Source organism: Mustelus asterias, chromosome 4 (assembly GCF_964213995.1).
Source record: "Mustelus asterias chromosome 4, sMusAst1.hap1.1, whole genome shotgun sequence".
Taxonomy (NCBI): Eukaryota; Metazoa; Chordata; class Chondrichthyes; order Carcharhiniformes; family Triakidae; genus Mustelus; species Mustelus asterias.
In genome coordinates, this window is record NC_135804.1 from 17,584,994 (window position 1) to 17,606,912 (window position 21,919).

At 53.8% G+C, this 21,919-nt stretch overlaps 1 protein-coding gene across 1 annotated transcript in view; it reads right to left on the bottom strand.

Annotated features, from left to right (window-relative positions):
* Positions 1–21,676, bottom strand: part of klhl36 (kelch-like family member 36) — a 37,933-nt gene extending 16,257 nt beyond the window's left edge. Inside the window, exons 1-2 of the mRNA XM_078210598.1 lie at positions 21,555–21,676; positions 12,817–12,896 (exon numbers count right to left, since the gene is read on the bottom strand). Of these exons, the coding sequence (XP_078066724.1) occupies positions 12,817–12,876 (60 nt within the window). The 5' untranslated portion in view covers positions 12,877–12,896; positions 21,555–21,676. The remainder of the gene's footprint in view (positions 1–12,816; positions 12,897–21,554) is intronic.
* Positions 21,677–21,919: the final 243 nt, after the last annotated feature.

Sequence of the window (21,919 nt, forward strand, 5' to 3'; positions counted from 1 at the left end):
TGGTCCCCGGAAGGGTATGGGGTTTTAGTTCAATCGGGCAGCATGGTCAGAGCAGGCTTGGAGGGCCGAAGGGCCTGTTCCTGTGCTGTAATTTTCTTTGTTCTTTTCTACCACTTACCATCTCTCCCAGACCACTGGTTCAATGGCCAGTTGATACTGTCAAGACACGAAGATGGCTACTTCTGTGTGGTTGCAGAGTGTGACTGCACCCGTGAATCTATATAAACCACATTACAATCTCTGGTGGGAAGAGAAGTCTATGGAAAAAGATCCATGAAGATTTTGCTACCTTCTTAATCCTCCCACTTTACATAAGCTTCAGAATTACAAAACAAAAGAAACTCTTAAAAACGCGAGTTTAGGAACTCGATAGTCTGATTCAACCCCTCATTGTAATATGGACATCTAAGGCAATGATAATTACAGGCCCTGCAATAAAATATACCAATAATTACTGGCTGCATTTTAATAATAACCCACTTCCTTCATCTGGGAAGTTTGAAATGTCTTCATTACTCTGTAAATTTTGTTCAAAGAGAACAATTTTGATAAATGTCACAAAAATAGAATATTGATGGAATTAAAGCAACATATTGCAGATGTTGGAAATCTGAAATAAAAACAGAAAATGCTGGAAATGCTCACTGGTAAGGCAGCATCTGTGGATAGAAACAGTTAACATTTCAGATCAATGACCCTTCATCATGAAAATTGGCAGCTCGCTCGTGTTACTTCCTCCAGTTTGGTACAATTTTGTAAAAATGAATTGCACTCAGTGATAAGTTGACAACCATAGTTTGATCCACTGGAGCAAGCTGAGAGGGGTGATTGAAAAGCAGCAGTGCTGGTAAGAGATTAATTGGATTAATTGAATTGTTTATTTATTTAATTAGTCAGCTAGTGTGTGTATTTTTTTGGCCTTTACTTTAACAGCAGTTTTTCAAGTTTAAAGTGAAAACTAGAAGTGGGCAGCAAAGGAGTCTGGGAAGGGTTTTTATTTTAACTTTAAAAGTCAGTTACCTGGGTGGTTCCCCCTCAGTAGTAGTTTTTTTTTTCTCTCGGGCCCCTAGCCCTATAAATTGGTGCAGAGGAGATACCCGATCCTCTACACTGGTAGAGGATCCCACCCTTCCATCCTCCTCTAACCTAATTATAAGTGTGGGGAAGTTTTTTGTTTTCTTTTTTTCTTGCTGGTAATGGCTTCAGGGATGGCAGTTCAGGCAGTATGCTGCATCTCCTGTGGGATGTATGTGGTGAGGAAATCCAGTAGTGTTTCAGGAGATTTTAGTTGTAAGAAGTGCATTAGATTGCAGCTTCTGGAGGAGCGTGTAAAGGAGCTGGAGGGGGAGGTAGAGGAACTCCGCATAATTCGGGAGGCGGAGGTGGAAGTTGATAGGAGTTATAGAGAAATAGTAACTCCTAGAAATGAGGCTTGGGTCAATGCCAGGAGGAGGGGTAAGAAGCAATCGGGAAGACAATCCCCTGGGGCGGTTCCCCTCCATAATAGGCTTTCGGTGCTGGAGGCTACAGTTGAGGAGGAATCAACTGAGCATAGAGAGCAGATCTCTGGGGGTGAGCCGAGTGAGAAAGCTCAGGTGGTTAGGGGCTGTAAAAGACTGGGCCTTGTGATTGGGGACTCCACAATTAAGGGGACAGATAGGAGGGTCGGAACTAAAGGTAGGGACTCAGGGTTGGTGTGTTGCCTACCAGGGGCTGGGGTCCGGGATGTGTCTGACAGGGTATTCAGGACTCTTAGGGGGGAGGGAGATAAACCACAAGTTATTGTACATGTGGGGACACACGACATAGGGAGGATAGGGGAAGGGGATATTAGGCAGGGATTTATGGAGTTGGGGTGGAAACTAAAGGCCAAGACTGACAGAGTGGTTATCTCTGGACTCTTGCCTGTACCACGGGATAGTTTAGAGAGGAATAGGGAGAGGGAAGGTTTGAATTCATGGCTGAGGGGATGGTGCAGGAGGGAGGGGTTCAGGTACTTAAGCAATTGGGGCTCGTACTGGGGAAGGTGTGACCTCTATGAGAAGGATGGTCTACACCTTAATCAGAAGGGGACCAATATCCTGGGGGGTAAATTTGCTAAGGCCATGCAGGGAGGTTTAAACTGATTCGGGGGGGGGGAGGGATCCTGAGTAGTGGTGCTGAAAGTGAGGGATGCATGGATGGGGACTGCAATGCACGGCATTGCAGAGGTGGGGTGGAGCAGGGTTTGAAATGTGTATACTTCAATGCCAGGAGTATTCGCAATAAAGTGGGTGAACTTGCAGCGTGGATCAGTACCTGGGACTTTGATGTTGTGGCTATTTCAGAGACATGGATAGAACAGGGGCAGGAATGGATGCTGCAGGTCCCGGGGTTCAAATGTTTTAGTCGAAGTAGGGAAGGAGGTAGAAGAGGGGGAGGGGTAGCATTATTGGTCAGAGATTGTATCACAGTGTCAGAGAGGAGGTTTGATGAGGACTTATCTGTTGAGGTAGTATGGGCGGAGATTAGAAATAGGAGAGGAGAGGTCACCCTGTTGGGAGTCTTTTATAGACCTCCTAAAAGTTCTAGAGAGGTTGAGGAAAGGATTGCGGAGTCAATCCTGCTTAGGAGTGAAAGTAATAGGGCAATTGTTATGGGGGATTTTAACTTGACTAATATTGACTGGAATTGTTATAGCTCTAGCTCGTTAGAGGGGTCAGTTTTTGTTCAAAGCGTGCAGGAAGGTTTTTTGACTCAGTATGTAGACAGGCCAACTAGAGGTGAGGCTATATTGGATCTGGTGCTGGGAAATGAGCCAGACCAGGTGCTAGACTTGGAAGTTGGTGTGCATTTTGGTGATAGTGACCACAATTCGGTTACGTTCACCTTAGTGATGGAAAGGGATAGGCATGAACCTCGGGCCAGTGGTTTTAGCTGGGGGAAGGGTAATTATGAGGCTATTAGGAGAGAATTAGGAAACATAGGTTGGACTAGGAGATTACAGGGACTGGGAACGTCCGACATGTGGAGTTTTTTCAAGGAGCAGCTACTGCGAGTCTGTGATAGGTATGTCCCTGTCAGGCAAGGAGGAATTGGTAGGGCTAGGGAACCGTGGTGCACCAAAAAAGTTTCTTTGTTGGTTAAAAAGAAAAAGGAGGCTTATGTTCGGATGAGACGTGAGCACTCGGGTAGTGCACTAGAAAGCTTTAGATTGGCTAAGAGGGAGTTGAAGAGCGAGCTTAGAAGGGCTAAAAGGGGACATGAGAAGACTTTGGCGGATAGGGTTAAAGAGAATCCTAAGGCGTTCTATAGGTATGTCAAGAACAGAAGGTTGGTTAGGGCAAGTTTAGGGCCAGTTATAGATGGCAGAGGGAAGTTATGTGTGGAACCGGAGGAGATTGGTGAAGCATTGAACCAATATTTCTCTTCGGTGTTCACGCAAGGGGACATGAATATAGCTGAGGAGGACACTGGGTTGCAAGGGAGTAGAATAGACAGTATTACAGTTGATAAGGAGGATGTGCAGGATATTCTGGAGGGTCTGAAAATAGATAAATCCCCTGGTCCGGATGGGATTTATCCAAGGATTCTCTGGGAGGCAAGAGAAGTGATTGCAGAGCCTCTGGCTCTGATCTTCAGGTCGTCGTTGGCCTCTGGTATAGTACCAGAAGATTGGAGGTTAGCGAATGTTGTCCCATTGTTTAAGAAGGGGAACAGAGACTTCCCCGGGAATTATAGACCGGTGAGTCTCACTTCTGTTGTCGGCAAGATGTTGGAAAAAATTATAAGGGATAGGATTTATAGTTATTTGGAGAGTAATGAATTGATAGGTGATAGTCAGCATGGTTTTGTGGCAGGTAGGTCGTGCCTTACTAACCTTATTGAGTTTTTTGAGAAAGTGACCAAGGAGGTGGATGGGGGCAAGGCAGTGGACGTGGTATATATGGATTTTAGTAAGGCGTTTGATAAGGTTCACCATGGTAGGCTTCTGCAGAAAATGCAGATGTATGGGATTGGGGGTGATCTAGGAAATTGGATCAGGAATTGGCTAGCGGATAGGAAACAGAGGGTGGTGGTTGATAGTAAATATTCATCATGGAGTGCGGTTACAAGTGGTGTACCTCAGGGATCTGTTTTGGGGCCACTGCTGTTTGTAATATTTATTAATGATCTGGATGAGGGTATAGTTGGGTGGATTAGCAAATTTGCTGATGACACCAAAGTCGGTGGTGTGGTAGACAGTGAGGAAGGGTGTCGTAGTTTGCAGGAAGACTTAGACAGGTTGCAAAGTTGGGCCGAGAGGTGGCGGATGGAGTTTAATGCGGAGAAGTGTGAGGTAATTCACTTTGGTAGGAATAACAGATGTGTTGAGTATAGGGCTAACGGGAGGACTTTGAATAGTGTGGAGGAGCAGAGGGATCTAGGTGTATGTGTGCATAGATCCCTGAAAGTTGGGAATCAAGTAGATAAGGTTGTTAAGAAGGCATATGGTGTCTTGGCGTTTATTGGTAGGGGGATTGAATTTAGGAGTCGTAGCGTTATGTTGCAACTGTACACAACTCTGGTGCGGCCGCACTTGGAGTACTGTGTGCAGTTCTGGTCCCCACATTACAGGAAGGATGTGGAGGCTTTGGAGAGGGTGCAGAGGAGGTTTACCAGGATGTTGCCTGGTATGGAGGGGAGATCCTATGAGGAGAGGCTGAGGGATTTGGGATTGTTTTCGCTGGAAAGGCGGCGGCTAAGAGGGGATCTTATTGAAACATATAAGATGATTAGAGGTTTAGATAGGGTGGATAGTGATAGCCTTTTTCCTCTGATGGAGAAATCCAGCACGAGGGGGCATGGCTTTAAATTGAGGGGGGGTAGTTATAGAACCGATGTCAGGGGTAGGTTCTTTACCCAGAGGGTGGTGAGGGATTGGAATGCCCTGCCAGCATCAGTAGTAAATGCGCCTAGTTTGGGGGCGTTTAAGAGATCCGTAGATAGGTTCATGGACGAAAAGAAATTGGTTTAGGTTGGAGGGTCACAGTTTTTTTTTTAACTGGTCGGTGCAACATCGTGGGCCGAAGGGCCTGTTCTGCGCTGTAATGTTCTATGTTCTATGTTCTAACCATAGAGATGTTTCTTGACTAAACAAGCTTTGGGATGAAATTTGCCCAATTTGATTAATTAGTTGCATTTACTGTAGATATGAGTGACATGAAATAGATGAAGGATAAATAGAGAGTAAGATTGACATTTACAGAAGGAAGATGCACGGGCCGGCTAGAGCATAGGAATTAGGAGTAGAAGTCGGCAAATTCAGCCCTTCGAGCCTGCTCCGCCATTCAATCAGATCATAGCTGATCTCTCCCTGGTCTCAAATCCACCTCCCCACATCCCTGTTTCGCCTTTTTTTATTATTAGAAATATATCTATCTCCCTCTTGAAACTATTCAATGATTCAGACTCCACCGCACTATGGGACAGCAAGTTCCATAAATTCACCACCCTCTGCGAGAAGTAGTTCCCCCTCATCTCAGTTTTAAATCTACTGCCTCTCAGCCTATACCTGTGACCTCTTGTTCTAGATTGCTCCATAAGAGGAAAAATTTGGTCTCCATTTACTTTATCAATCCCTTTTAAAATTTCATATACCTCTATCAGATCCCCTCTCATCTTTCTAAACTGCAGCAAGTACAAGCCCAAACTGTTTAATCTCTCCTCAAACGTCAACACCTTCATCCCCAGGATCAATCTGGTGAAACTCCTCTGAACTGCCTCCAATGCCACCATATTCTTCCTCAAATAAGGAGACCAAAACTGTTCTACGCTATGGCTTTTTAATTAACGTGGATGCCTACTGGTGGCACAGTGGTTAGCATTGCTGCCTCACAGTGCCAGGGACCCAGGTTCGATTCCTGGTTTGGGTCACTGTCTGTGCGGTGTCTGCACGTTCTCCCTGTGTCTGCATGGGTTGACTCCGCTGCTCCAGTTTCCTCCCACAGTCCAAAAGATGTGCTGGTTAGGGTGCATTGGCCATGCTAAATTCTCCCTCAGTGTACCCGAATAGGCACCGGAGTGTGGCGACTAGGGGATTTTCACAATAACTTCATTGTGGTGTTAATGTAAGCCTACTTGTGAAGCTAATATATTAACTTAAAAACTTCTGTAATGACACTGATGCTTGTCAAGATCTTTTGACTGTACTACCATAAACTTTGTGAACTTTCACAGGAAGTTGGATTGGCGCACGTTAGCTTGCAGCATTAACAAGTGCTGTAAAAATGGAATCAGATCTGGCAGAATTTCTCAATTCAGTGCCGGGAAGCAACATTATATTTTTCAGGCAAGGGGGGAATCTTTTGGATTCCACACAACACTGTTGCCAGTAGCAGTGGTGCCAGCAATACGATGTGAAAGATTGTGCCTTCACTGCTGCCGCCATTCTGAATCCAGTTTGTCTGGTCAGGGAAGAGGGGTGTAGAAGAAAAAAACCCAACCAATCACCATTACACTATGGTCACAATTTTAAATTCCCTTTTATTCAGAGTTTGAAAAATTCAACAAAATATTTTTTCAATTGCCTCAGTTGTGCATATTACGATTAGAGATTGCATCTGACGGGAGTTCCTAAACTCTCATTTTTATGTAGTTCTTTTGTGTTTTGTGATGCTGAAGTTACATAAAGAAGAAAAAATTCACATGAGTGGCAGGATTAAGTCAGGTAGCGAAACCTTCATGAATCTTTTTCAATAGAATTATTTTCTCTACAGACGTACAGTATCCCCTTTTGGACAGGTATATTTGGACCTCCAGTGAGGACAGGTTAGACTGGTCTTTGATCTCCTATCTTTGCACAGGTCAAATAGCCTTTGACATCCATCACCTAGATTCACAGGCTTCTTGGGTATGGCCCTGGAGGATAAGGCTCAGCAAGGCTACCGGGGGAAAAGAAAATTACTTTGTTATGGCACATGGAAAGTTTTATCCTCAAAACTGTCTGCTACAGATTAGGGTATGTAAAGAGCTGCTATAATTTCAGCAAGTACTACTTGAATTATAAACACAAATTAAATTGATGTTTGAGGAAGTATCGCACATTTCTGCTTCAAACATCGCTGGTTCACCCAAATGTGCTAACCACTTTCAACAACAAAACTTACATTTATTTTTACCAATGTAGTAATACATTTCAAGATGTTGCACAGGCATGTTATCAAATTACATAAAGTATTAGGGCAGGTCGAAGGGTTTAAGGAATATCTTCAAGAAAGAAAGAGAGAGAGAAGAAGAAGAGAGTTAGGGAAGGAATTCCAGAGTTTAGGGCCTGGGCAGCTGAAGGCATGGTTGCCAATGGTGGAAGAACTTTAAATAGAAGATGTGCAGGAGGCTAGAACTGGAGGGGTACAGAGATCGCCAACAGTTGTAGGAGGCTAGATACTCAGGGTGCAGTGAGGCCATGAAGGAGTTTGAAATAAGGAGAGGTATTGCTGGACTAGGTGGCAATGTAGACCATTATTTGGTGTCTGCTAGCAGAAGAGCAGAAAAGATTTGGATGAACTCAAGTATACAATGCGAGAAGCTGGCAAGAACTTTGGCATCGTTGAGTATAGAAGTAACATCGGTATGGATCAGTGTTTCAGTAGCAGATGAGCTTAAAATAGATTGGAGCTGAGTGATGTTTTGGAGGTAGAAGTAGGAGTCTTGGTGATGGAGAGAATATAGGTTCGGAAGCTCTCAAGGTGAAACAGGATGCTACTGTTTGCAAACAGTCTGGTTTAGTTTGAAATGGTGATGACGTAGAGGGTGGCTACAGAATGAAGTTTGTGGCAGGGGACCAAATATTGGTCTTTCCAATATTTAACTGAAGGAAATTGTTGCTCATCAAATACTAGATGTCAGACAAGCAACAAGAAAAATCACCAACAGTGGAGGGGTTGAGACAGGTAAGTGAAGGGAAGAGTTTCAGAATATTTCAACGTATCACTAGGTCTTTGCCGCCGCCACCACCACCGAAACTGGCCATTAGAGTTACATAACATGCTGCATGCAATGACTTGCAATCATTTTCCATTCCGACCCTTTTGGCTTTTGTTCAGTGTCTACACAGCAACAACTCAACATTTACATTGTGCCTTTAACAGAGAAAGTTTACAAGTTGTTTGCAATCAAGGTTAACTTGAACTCCTTGCAGGAGAAATTATGGGCATGAACCTGCATATGTAAACACACTTAATCTACTTTTACACAACATCCGTGCTAATAAACATCACACATCAAATGATTTGCAATGCACAATGGTGCTATGGACACACACTAAAGCTGTTAATGCCCAAGAGCATCAACACCACTGAGCGATAGTGACAGAAGGGCGATCAAATTCCTGGTTGCACTTGACCCAGGAAACAAAGGAGAAAATAGTATTAGTGACATACAATACAATTTGCTTTCCTCCTCCTTTTGTAATCAGTTATTCAATTATCACAACATTCTGCTCTCCATCAACAACCACATTTTCAGCAAAGCCATTAGGTGATAGGGACAATGGATAATTCCAGTGCCACCACCTCCACCAACACCCTCACCCCTGCTGAGTCCAGGACCCAACACCCAATTATAAAGTAAAGCAAAAAGTAAAGTCACCATAGTCCCAGACGGCCTTTGGCTGCTCTCCCTTTTGAGGGGGGAGAGCTGACTGGTGGTGATTTTAACCTGAAGATCATCACACCTCAGGCAAAGGGCAAAGCTGAGAAAGCGGGACCTTCATGAATAACCTCAGTTGGTACGGGAATTGCACCCATGCTGTTGGCATTGCTCTGCATGATGAACTAGCTGTCCAGCCAACTGAGCTAACTGACCCCTGATTATACCATTGAAATGATTGTGATAAGATATAAATACTAGACTAGGTCATTCGGTCCCTCATTCAATTTGTAACTGATCCTCTACCTCAGCTTCCACCTTCTCGTACTATCCCCACATCCCTTAATATCCAAATATCTATCACCTCTGCCCTGAATATACTCAATGACTGAGCATCCACAGCTGTCTGCGATAGAGAATTCCAAAGATTAATAACTGAGTCAAGAAATTTCTCTTCATCACATTCCTAAATAACCCCTGATTCTGAGACTGTGACGTTCTAAGTTCCTCAGCTTCTCAATTTTACATGTTTCAATCAGATCACCTCTCAAACTCCTGAACTCCAGAAAATATAGGCCTAGTCTACAGTTGTTCCTCCACCCTTTAGCCCAGGAACCAGTCTAATGCACCTTCATTGCATTACGTCCAAGGGCAGGTATGCCCTTCCTTAGGGCAAGAGACCAAAACTGCTCACAGTACTCCCAAGCGTGGCCTTACCCATGACGTGAACAAGCGGAGTAAGACTTCTTTACTCTTCTATTCCAATCTTTTTGCAATGAAAGCTAATGCAACATTTGCCTTCTTAACTTTGTGATTCATGTATAAGGACACCAAGGTCTGTCTGAATGCACATATTTTTCAGTCTTTTACCATGGCAAAAAAATGTTCTGCTTTTTAAATCTTTCCTACCAAGTAGAAATCCCACATTAGGTGGGATTTTGCAGTCCCTGCTAATGAGAACCACAAGAGCACCACCATCATTTATTGCCCACCCCTAAGAGCCCTTGAACTGAGTGGCTTGCTTGGCCATTGCAGAGTGCATTTAAGAGTTAACCACATTGCTGTGGGTCTGGAATCAGGTGTAGGCCATATTTCCTTCCGTAAAGGATACTAGTGAACCAGTTGGGTTTTTATCACAATCAACAAGGGTTGCATGGTCATTATTTGACTTTTAAATGCAAATTTTTATTGAATTCAAATTTCACCATCTGCTGTGATGGGATTTGAACCCAGGTTCCCAGAGCATTAGCCTGGGTCTCGGGGTTACCAATGACAATGCTACTGCGCCATCACCTCCCTGCTCAAGAGTGCAATCCTTTAAATCAACTGGAGTGTCAAAATACTCCCGCACACTCAGTTCTGCTCACCATCAACCCCCACTTCAAACAAAACACACACCAAACTCTGCTGAATCTCCCCTCTTGTAATACCAGTTCTGCTTTCCTACTACTTTCCCCCAACTGTGCCCTTCCCTATGGCTCCTTTGTCCCATGGACGTTGGAGCAGACCCAGTGGTGCCAGGGAGGGAGGAAGGAAGGCTGCAGCTGTTGCTGTCAAGTTGCAGGGTAGCGGAACACAGTGATTGGGGGGGGGGGGGGGGGGGGGGGGTGGAAGATGGAATTAAAAAAAGATTAAAGGCAAGACTAAAAGCACACACGTCATTGAACCTCAAGGCAGACCTCAAATGGGGCACGTAATCAGCTTGTGATATCAAAAGACTTTGCTGGTACTGTAGCTCATCACCCCCACTCACCACGCCAATGGATCCATGCTGCAGCTGGGCAACAAGTTTCCACTGCAGTTTACGATAAAGGCAAGATGCCTCAGTAGTGTACACGTCCTTTCCACCTCCGACAGCAAGATTTGGGCCAACGTGTTCCATTTGTCACATTCTTGCCTACTCCCCCATCCTGTCTATGTCCCTCTGCAGACTCCTTTCTTCCTTCTTACCATTTACATTACCACCCACCAACCTAGTTTTGTATGGCCTGCAAACGTGACTAACTCATCACACTGAGTCAAGCCTGGGATCGTCCTGATTTGCACAGCTTAGTTAGCCAGTAAACCGTCGAAGACTTCTACAATATAATTTTTAAAATCATCTGAATACTGCCATTGATAATGCTACCCAATGCTTATTTCATTGTTAGTAGCTGGTGCATCATAACCACACAACACACACATAGTGCTGTTCACATAGATACTCTCACTTTGTAGAATATATCTGCATTCCCAGCCTTTGCCACTCTATTGGAGACCCTGGGTCCATCGTACTTTCTGTTTGATGTCAGGGTGTAGTATTATAGAATCGCTGCAGCACAGAAGTCTGCTTGCCCCCTGAATAAGTAATTCATCTAGTGCCGGTCCCCTGCCTTTTCCTTGTTGCCCTACATATTTTTTTCTTTTCAGATACTGATTCCCTTTCAGATAATTCACTTTTGAATGCCATGATTGAATCTGCTTCCACCACACCCTCAGGCAGTGCATTTGAGGTTCTCACCACTTGTTGCACAAAAATGTTTTTCCTCATGTTTTCACCGCTTCTTTACTGCCAATTACCTTATATCTATGCGCTCTTGTCCTTGATCCTTCCACCAATGGGAACAGTTTCTCCCCATCTACTCCATCCAAACCCCTCATGATTTTGAATACCTTCACCTTTTAAGTTTCAGTTTTAACTTCTATCTTCATAACTGAAGTTCCTCATCCCTGAAACCATCATGAACCTTTTCTGCATCCTCTCCAATGCTTTCATATCCTTCCCTTCCTGAATTGTGGCGCCCAAAACTGGACGGGATATTTCAGTTTAGGTTGAACCAATGTTTTATACAGGTTCAATTTAACTTCCTTGCTTCTGCCTCTATACCAGTAGTTATAAAGCCCAGGGTCCCTTATGCATTATTAACGGCTATTTAGTATCTGTGAGGAGCCGTTACTTTGGATTCTTTTGTTGACTATAGCCGGAATTTCCTGGCAGTTAACGCCGGCAGGATTCTCTCGCCCTGCTGCAATGAACAGAGATTTGGCTGAGCGCAAAATTCTCCACCCTCGCTTTCAGTGGAGGCGGGGCGTGAATAGCCAGAAAATTCCAACCTATGTTTAAGGCATAGAGGCTGAGAGATATGCAGGAAAGGAGAGAGACACAAGGAATCAAATATTTAGCGAGAGAGAAAAAGTTGTTAAAGTAAATGGAAAGTATGCAAGACAGGCAGTAAGGACGAAATGCATTTATAGTTATTAACTATTCTCTCAACCTGTCCTGCCACCCTCAATGATGAATCATGTACTCACTGGCTTTGATTTGAATTATACTTGCAAAAAACCTTATTTTAACCATGAAGGAGCTCAAACGTCCACTGCTGCGCCTGTAGCGAAGAAAATGCTGTGCCTGTAGCACAATGATGCATATAGAGCAATTCTCTCCAAGTACATCTATGGAATCATTCAGCAATTGAGAATTGACTGTAAATATTAAATAATTTAGTATCTGTGAGAAGCTGTTAATATGGATTCATTTGTTGATGATGTTCAAGGCATATAGGCTGGGAGCTATACAGGAAAGAAGGGAGACAAAAGGAAGCAAAGATTTGGTGAAAGAGTAGTATGGGTGGAGTGCATTTATAGTTATGAGTTTAAAAAAAAAATGTATTTGTCTATGAGCATCACAAGAGATTGACTAAGGAAATAAGAACCTGTAATATTCAGTGTCCTCAGTCTATACTGGGCTAACGAAGAATAGACACATTCTGGGGATGACAATCTGTGATATTGAGGCAGACTGCATTCATACTGTACAGTGCATCACCAGTGAAATTTGGTTGGACAAGGGAAGAAGAAAGTAAATGAAAAATATGTAAACATGCAATAGTGTGGAAGGGGATTCTGAGTTAACGAGCACAGCCGCAGGTAGATTCTTAGTTTTAGCAAGAGCTGGGAAGGAAAGAGTCAAGATGATTTTCACCTAACGAGATAATGTTAACAGTTTGCTCATACATGCTACAAGAAAAGACAGATCATCCATTTTCTCCTGAGGTAGCTTCTGTAAGTAGCCAAATGAATCATAAAATGGTTTGTACCTCTTCCTGGGAGCTATTTATTTGAGGAAATATCTTTAGCAGCTGTACTGGTCTGCAACTGAAGGATTTCTCTCTCAACAAATGGTAATTAAGCAAGATGAGTTGTGTTAAATGAGTTTTAGCTTACACTAACCTTTGACGATTCGCTGATCTTGTGTGGACGAGACACCCTTGACTGTTTTGTCCCCTCCATTGTAACTTTCCTGGTGACACCTGAGCAAAAGAAAATCAATAAAAATGGTCAAATTTTAGTATTGTCAAGTTTCTGCTTGATGATTACATGCTGCTTTGAAACAAAATGCCGTACAAGAGATTTCAAAGCGGTTTGTATTTCAGCCACCTGCTGGCCACTCCTTGTAAATTCACCAATCAAATCTTTACTGACCAAAACTGCCTCACTTTTATGGAATCAGTAATTCCAGTAACAGATACTCAACCTTTCCATCTTGATAGCAGGTAGGATGGAAGAACCAAGTATTAACCGAATAAGACCAGAACAATGTGGGGCAAAATGTAAAGGGATCAATGAACAGAAAATGTATTGTGGTGAAGGGTGGGTGGGGAAGCGGGGTGAAGATGATCAGGACACTAGGAAAACTCCATGCTCGTCTTGGAATACTTCCGTAGAATCTTCTGTTTCGGTTTAACATCACGTCTGAGGAACAGCATTCTGAAGGGTTGGCAGGGTGAACAGAGGTTTGTTGCTTTCCCCGACTGCAAAAATCTACAACACAGGGACACAGTTTCAGAATAAGTTGCCAATTGCTTTCGGACTGAGGCAAGGAGAAATTTCTTCACCCAATTCTGAGTCTTTGGAATTCTCCACCCCAGAGGGTTGTGGATGCCCCATCGTTCAATGGATTTAAAGGCTGAGATGGACAGATATTTGGACTCTGCACGAACCAAGCGACATGGGGAGTAGGTGGGAAAGTGGAGTTGAAGCTGAAGATCAGCCATGGTCGCACTGAATTGCAGAGCTGGCTTAACGGGTCATGTGGTCTACTCCTGCTGCTATTCCTTATCTGCTTAATTTGGACGAGCAAAATGAGGTACAATGATACATAGAAATAATATTGTTTCCCATTGGTCAACTTTATAACTAGAATTAAAAAAGTAATTCATTTTGCAGAAAGTGGTAGATCACATTGCATCCTTAGTTTTCTACTTCTAACGCTTCAATTCTACCAATTATCCCACAAGAATGGTTGGCAACTTAACAAAACAGTGGATCAAGTAACAAGTGGTAATTTCAGTGGCAGTAATAATCATGCGACTATTCTATAATAATTTTAAAAACATGTGCAATAACCATTTTCCATTTCTAAATGAATTTACAGGATTGAGAGTGTCACTGGCCAGGCCAGTATTTATTGCCTATTCCTAATTGCCCTCAAGAATGTGATGCTGGGCTACCTTCTTGAACCGCTGCAGTTCCTGAGTGTAGGTACGTCCACAGTGCTGTTAGGGAGAGAGTTCCAGAATTCTAACCCAGTGCCAGTGAAGGTGGTTTTCCCATGTGCTGCTGTCCTCAAACTTCTGGATGGTAGCGGTCATGGGTTTGGAAAGTGCTGCCTAAGGAATCTAGGTGAGTTCCTGCAGTGAATCTTGCAGATGGTACAAACTGTTGCCACTGCTCATCTGTGGTGGAGGGAATGAATGTTTGTGGAGGGGGTGCAAAATCAACTGCCTGCTTTGTCCTGGATGATGTTAAGCTTCTTGGGTGTTGTTGGACCTGCACTCATCCAGGCAAGTGGAGGACATTCCATTACACTCCTGACTTGTGCCTTGTAGATGGCGGACAGACTTTGGGGTGTCAGGAGGTGAGTTGCTCACCTCAGGATTCCTCGCCTCTGGCTTGCTCTTGTTGCCACAGCATTTATATGGCTAAACCACGAGTATTTGGTCAATGGTAAACCCCAGGATGTTGATAGTGGGGGATTCAGCAATGGTAATGCCATTGAATGTCAAGGAAGCGATAGTTATATTCTCTCTTGTTGGAGATGGTCATTGCCTGGCACTTGTGTGGCACAAAAGTTACTTGACACTTGTCAGCCCAAACATGGACATTGTCCAGGTCATGCTGCATTTGGACATGAACTGCAAGTGGGATTTCTTTGCTTGTGGGATTAAGACATTGTGAAAAACAAATCTGCTTTGCCACAGCCATCTATAGGAGCAGCCGGTCAAAGAACAACATAAAAGCATTGTTCAGATGTATTGCTGAAAAAAAGACATGTTGAAGCTTTTCCTCTTTGATTCATCAGGACATTGATGAGAAGAGTGCAATGATTCATTGGGAAGTGGACTCCGATTGGTGCAATTAACCTAACCAAATACCTGGAACTATTTTGAAGATCATTTGGTTTTAACTTTCTATGCTGACCCCAAACCAAAAGTTCCGCGAATGCTCAGCAGGTTTTACAGCACACATGGAGATAGAGTTGATGTTTCAGATTGATTAGCTTTTGCCAGAACCATTTACAGGTCATCAACCTGCAACATAAACTCTCTGGCTCTCTGTAAAGATGCTGCCTGGCCTGCTGAGCATTTCCAGCATTTTCTCCATCCATTTTCAATTTCCAGTACTTGCAGCATAGTTTTTGTTTCACCAGATCTGTTGGCAAGTGCTACATGGTAGGGCTGGAATTAGTCAATCTCATACGGTGCAACAACAGACCTCAATGTCCCTAGGAGCTGACTTTAATTCTTTATGTCCTTGGCGCCCATTTGCACATTTCATCAAAATAACAAAGATAAATGGATTCAAATTACTCCACTGATTTACCGGGAGGTATTCAGTAAAGACGTGACCAGGACACTAAAGCATCAGGCCTGGAGACGAAACCCTGGAGGCTGCCAACTCTGGCAGGTAGCTACTAACATGGTCAGGGATAGTCGCTAGATTCTTATCAAGGCAGAGGTGTAAGTGTACAAAATTTACCAGTGAGATGGACACCATTGTAGGAGAACTTCCATTTAAATGATGTTCACAGGGTCCATTGGTGGAATCCATTTAATCTCAATAGCAAGAGATTGTCTGGTACAATAGCTTCACAGGCAACTTGGACAAGAGGAAGTACTTCCATTATTTCATCAACTAAAAACATTCCCTCCTTGTGAAGGTACAGTTCCACTGGTGTCAGACTCTGCTACTGGCACACTCAGCTGTGTCAAAAGAATTTGGGTGAAAACCCCGGTCCTGGGCTGGAGCAGTGCTGAAATGGAGGACTGTCAGAAACATCTATTTTCTGATACATCACAACCCCACTTATCCCAAGAGGAGTAAAGAGTCCTCCTGGCCAATAATCTTTCCTCAACTAACACCTTTGAGAAAAAAACAAATCTTATTGTAATCTGCAGGATTTTGCTGTCTAGGAAATGGCTGACACATCTGCCTACATTATCAACTCTGCACGAGGAAATAACCATTGAATTTTACGTTCGACAGATTGCAGACACAGCATCTTCTTGTTAAATATCAAAATCAATATTGTGTAAACTTATCAGGAGTTACAATCAGCCTCAAGTACTTCTCAAAGTCAGATTTCACATTATTACTGGCATTTGAATAGACTCTTAACCCCTCCCCCCATCCTTACAGGAAGGGTTGGGGGGGAGGGGGGGCTTTGTGGATGAGGGGGCAGTGGGGAAGGACCACTGTGGATTGGGGGAGGGGGTGCCAGTGGGGAATGATGGTGTTGATTCCAGTGTGGATGGGGGAGTGGGAGCTGTGTGGATTGGGGAGGGGGTGTAGAGAGGGCTGTGTGAACAGGGGAGGGGATGTGGGATGGGCAGTCTGAATGGGGGAGGGAGTGTGGAAAAGGCAGTGTAGATGGGGAGGATGGATTTATGGAAGGGAAATCATGCTTAAAAAATCTGCTGGAATTCTTCAATAATGTAACAAGGAGAGTTGACAATAGTGAGCCAGTGGATGTGGTTTATTTGGGATTTCAGAAGGTTTTCGACAAAGTCCCACATAAGAGATTAGCATGTAAAATAAAAGTACATGGGATTTGTTTCCTGGTTGGCTCGCAGTGGGATTTGGGGGAGAGGGCAGCACCAGGGTTGAGGTCATTGGGTGGGGGGGGGAAAGAGGGGGGGGGAAAGAGGGGGGGGGAAAGAGGGGGGGGGAAAGAGGGGGGGGGAACGAGGGGGGGGGAACGAGGGGGGGGGAACGAGGGGGGGGGAACGAGGGGGGGGGGAACGAGGGGGGGGGAACGAGGGAGGGGGCAGCGCCGGGGTTGCGAGCGAGGGGGAAGAGGGGGCAGTGTTGGGGTTCGAGGGGGGGAAAAGAGGGCGGAGGCGGCGCCGGGGCAGGGCGGAGGCGGGGCCGGGGCAGGGCGGAGGCGGCGCCGGGGCAGGGCGGAGGCGGCGCCGGGGCAGGGCGGAGGCGGCGTGGGGAGGGGCGGTGCGGGGAGGGGTGAGGGGCGGCATGGGGGCGGGGTGAGGGGCGATGCGGGGGCGGGGTGAGGGGTGGGGCGGTGCGGGGCGGGGGCGGGGTGAGGGGTGGCATGGGGGCGGGGTGAGGGGCGACGCGGGGGCGGGGTGAGGGGTGGGGCGGCGGGGGAGTGGGGGAGGGGCAGCTCGTGGGCGGGGCGGCGTGTGGGCGGGGCGGCGTGTGGGCGGGGGGAGGGGCGGCGCGGGGGCGGGGGAGGGGGCGGCGCGGGGGCGGGGGAGGGGGCGGCGCGGGGGCGGGGGCGGCGCGGGGGCGGGGGCAGGGGCGGGGCGGGGGCAGGGGCGGGGCGGGGGCGGGGGCAGGGGCGGGGCGGGGGCAGGGGCGGGGCGGGGGCAGGGGCGGGGCAGGGGTGGGGCGGGGGCGGGGCAGGGGTGGGGCGGGGGCGGGGCAGGGGTGGGGCGGGGGCGGGGCGGGGGCGGGGGCGGGGCGGGGGCGGGGGCGGGGGCAGGGGCGGCGCGGGGGCAGGGGCGGCGCGGGGGCAGGGGCGGCGCGGGGGCAGGGGCGGCGCGGGGGCAGGGGCGGCGCGGGGGCAGGGGCGGCGCGGGGGCAGGGGCGGCGCGGGGGCAGGGGCGGCGCGGGGGCAGGGGCGGCGCGGGGGCAGGGGCGGCGCGGGGGCAGGGGCGGCGCGGGGGCAGGGGCGGCGCGGGGGCAGGGGCGGCGCGGGGGCAGGGGCGGCGCGGGGGCAGGGGCGGCGCGGGGGCAGGGGCGGCGCGGGGGCAGGGGCGGCGCGGGGGCAGGGGCGGCGCGGGGGCAGGGGCGGCGCGGGGGCAGGGGCGGCGCGGGGGCAGGGGCGGCGCGGGGGCGGCGCGGGGGCGGGGCGGGGGCGGGGGCGGGGGCGGGGCGGGGGCAGGGGCGGGGGCAGGGGCGGGGCGGGGGCAGGGGCGGGGCGGGGGCAGGGGCGGGGCGGGGGCAGGGGCGGGGCGGGGGCAGGGGCGGGGCGGGGGCAGGGGCGGCGCGGGGGCAGGGGCGGGGCAGGGGCAGGGGCGGGGCAGGGGCAGGGGCGGGGCAGGGGCAGGGGCGGGGCAGGGGCGGGGGCGGGGCAGGGGCGGGGCGGGGCAGGGGCGGGGGCGGGGCAGGGGCGGGGGCGGGGGCGGGGGCAGGGGCGGGGCGGGGGCAGGGGGAGGGGCGGGGCGGGGGCAGGGGGAGGGGCGGGGCGGGGGCAGGGGGAGGGGCGGGGCGGGGGCAGGGGGAGGGGCGGCGCGGGGGCAGGGGGAGGGGCGGCGCGGGGGCAGGGGGAGGGGCGGCGCGGGGGCAGGGGGAGGGGCGGCGCGGGGGCAGGGGGAGGGGCGGCGCGGGGGCAGGGGGAGGGGCGGCGCGGGGGCAGGGGGAGGGGCGGCGCGGGGGCAGGGGGAGGGGCGGCGCGGGGGCAGGGGGAGGGGCGGCGCGGGGGCAGGGGGAGGGGCGGCGCAGGGGGAGGGGCGGCGCGGGGGCAGGGGCGGCGCGGGGGCAGGGGCAGGGGCGGCGCGGGGGCAGGGGGAGGGGCGGCGCGGGGGCAGGGGGAGGGGCGGCGCGGGGGCAGGGGGAGGGGCGGCGCGGGGGCAGGGGGAGGGGCGGCGCGGGGGCAGGGGGAGGGGCGGCGCGGGGGCAGGGGGAGGGGCGGCGCGGGGGCAGGGGGAGGGGCGGCGCGGGGGCAGGGGGAGGGGCGGCGCGGGGGCAGGGGGAGGGGCGGCGCGGGGGCAGGGGGAGGGGCGGCGCGGGGGCAGGGGGAGGGGCGGCGCGGGGGCAGGGGGAGGGGCGGCGCGGGGGCAGGGGGAGGGGCGGCGCGGGGGCAGGGGGAGGGGCGGCGCGGGGGCAGGGGGAGGGGCGGCGCGGGGGCAGGGGGAGGGGCGGCGCGGGGGCAGGGGGAGGGGCGGCGCGGGGGCAGGGGGAGGGGCGGCGCGGGGGCAGGGGGAGGGGCGGCGCGGGGGCAGGGGGAGGGGCGGCGCGGGGGCAGGGGGAGGGGCGGCGCGGGGGCAGGGGGAGGGGCGGCGCGGGGGCAGGGGGAGGGGCGGCGCGGGGGCAGGGGGAGGGGCGGCGCGGGGGCAGGGGGAGGGGCGGCGCGGGGGCAGGGGGAGGGGCGGCGCGGGGGCAGGGGGAGGGGCGGCGCGGGGGCAGGGGGAGGGGCGGCGCGGGGGCAGGGGGAGGGGCGGCGCGGGGGCAGGGGGAGGGGCGGCGCGGGGGCAGGGGGAGGGGCGGCGCGGGGGCAGGGGGAGGGGCGGCGCGGGGGCAGGGGGAGGGGCGGCGCGGGGGCAGGGGGAGGGGCGGCGCGGGGGCAGGGGGAGGGGCGGCGCGGGGGCAGGGGGAGGGGCGGCGCGGGGGCAGGGGGAGGGGCGGCGCGGGGGCAGGGGGAGGGGCGGCGCGGGGGCAGGGGGAGGGGCGGCGCGGGGGCAGGGGGAGGGGCGGCGCGGGGGCAGGGGGAGGGGCGGCGCGGGGGCAGGGGGAGGGGCGGCGCGGGGGCAGGGGGAGGGGCGGCGCGGGGGCAGGGGGAGGGGCGGCGCGGGGGCAGGGGGAGGGGCGTCGCGGGGGCAGGGGGAGGGGCGGCGCGGGGGCAGGGGGAGGGGCGGCGCGGGGGCAGGGGGAGGGGCGGCGCGGGGGCAGGGGGAGGGGCGGCGCGGGGGCAGGGGGAGGTGCGGCGCGGTGGCAGGGGCAGCGCGGGGGCACGGGGAGGGGCGGCACGGGGGGAGGGGCGGCGCGGGGGCAGGGGGAGGGGCGGCGCAGGGGCGGCACGGGAGGAGGGGCGGCGCGGGGGCAGGGGGAGGGGCGGCGCAGGGGCGGCACGGGAGGAGGGGCGGCGCGGGGGCAGGGGGAGGGGCGGCGCGGGGGCAGGGGGCGGGGCGGGGGCAGGGGGAGGGGCGGCGCGGGGGCAGGGGGAGGGGCGGCGTGGGGGAGGGGCGGCGCGGTGGAGGGGCGGCACCGGAGGAGGGGCGGCACGGGGGCAGGGTGTGGGGCGGGGTAGCGCGGGGGCGGGGGAGGGGCGGCACAGGGGCGGGGCGATGCGGGGGGCACGGGGGCGGGGCGGCGCTGGGGCGGGGCGGGGGGAGGGGCGGCGTGGGGGCAGGGGGAGGGGCGCCGTGGGGGCGGGGGAGGGCGGCGCGGGGGCAGCCTGGTGCGGTGGTGAAGGGAGGGGAAGCGCGGGGAGGGGCTGCATGGGGGGAGGGGCGGGGGAGGGGTGGCACGGGGGGAGGGGCGGCACGGGGTGAGGGGCGGCGTGGGTGCGTCGCAGGGGCGGTGGGAGGGGCGGCGCGGGGAGGGACAGCGTGGGGAGGGGCGGCATGGGGCGGGGGGCGGGGCGAGGGGCGGCTTGGGGGTGGGGGAAGGGGGGTGGGTGGCGCGCGGGGAGGGGGGTGGGCGGCACGGGGGGAGGGGCGGCGCAGGGTGTGGGGCGGCGTGGGGGGAGGGGCCGCTCGGGGGGTGGGGTGGCAGCAGGGGCGGCCGGGGGGGCGAGGGGCAGCACGGGGACAGGGGCAGCGCGGGGTGGGGGGGAGGGGCGGCGCGGGGTGGGGGGGAGGGGCGGCGCGGGGTGGGGGGGAGGGGCGGCGCGGGGGCGGGGGGAGGGGCGGTGCGGGGGCGGGCGGGGAAGTGGCGGCGGGAGGAGGGGCGGCGTGGGGGCGGGGGGAGGGGCGGCGCGGGGGCGGGATGGCGGGGGGGAGCGGCGGCGGGAGGAGGGGCGCGCGGGCGGGGGGAGGGGCGGCGCGCGGGCGGGGGGAGGGGCGGCGCGCGGGCGGGGGGAGGGGCGGCACGGGGGCGGCGTAGGGGCGGCGTGGGGGCGGGGCGGCGCGGGGAGGGGCGGCGCGGGGGCGGGGGTGGCGCGGGGGGAGCGGCGGCACGAGGAGGGGCGGCGCGGGGGCGGGGGAGGCGCGCGGGCGGGGGGAGGGGCGGCACGGGGCGGGGGGAGGGGCAGCGCGGGGGCGGGGTGAGGGACGACGCGGGGGCGGGGGGAGGGGCAGCGCGGGGGCGGGGGGAGGGGCGGCGCGGGGGGAGGGGCGGCGCGGGGGGAGGGGCGGCGCGGGGGCGGGGCGGCGCGGGGGAGGGGCGGCGCGGGGGCGGGGCGGCGCGTGGGAGGGGCGGCGCGGGTGCGGGGGGAGGGGCGGCGCGGGTGCGGGGGGAGGGGCGACGCGGGGGCGGGGGGGGGGGAGGGGCGACGCGGGGGCGGGGGGGGGCGGGGGAGGGGCGGCGCGGGGGCGGGGCGGCGCGGGGGCGGGGCGGCGCGGGGGCAGGACGGCGCGGGGGGAGGGGCGCGCGGGGGGAGGGGCGCGCGGGGGGAGGGGCGCGCGGGGTGAAGTTGCGCACTTCCATTCCACCACGAGCATAGAGCTGGCGCATGCGCCTCCCGAACCTTGGCGGTCAGGATTTCTCTTCGTGTCAACCCCCCCGGGGCCGCTTCTCGGCCCCGACACTGTCCGTCTCTATCACAACACCAGGGGCCTGCCATTTACCGGGCTAGAGTATCTGGCTGCTCCTGTCTGCGAGCGCTGGCTCTCACACACTCTCAGGGCCGCTTGCCCGCTGTTGGCGACCGGCATTTCTTTACCGGCTCCTCTCCGGCGGATCTCAGCGGAAGGCCGATGACGTCACATGATTGACGTGACGGGCGACCAATAGGAGCCCGTGTTCCTGTTGCAGGGTTGGACAGTCCGTCCAGTCAGCCGCCACCGGATCACGACTGGGACCCATCCCCGGTTACCATCGCAACGCCCCTCTGAAACCATGCACTGCTCAGTGAAGATCAGAGCTTATTGAATTTCAAGAAGATATTTTAAATATAAAGATATTGGGATGAGTGCAGGAAAGTTATCAGCCA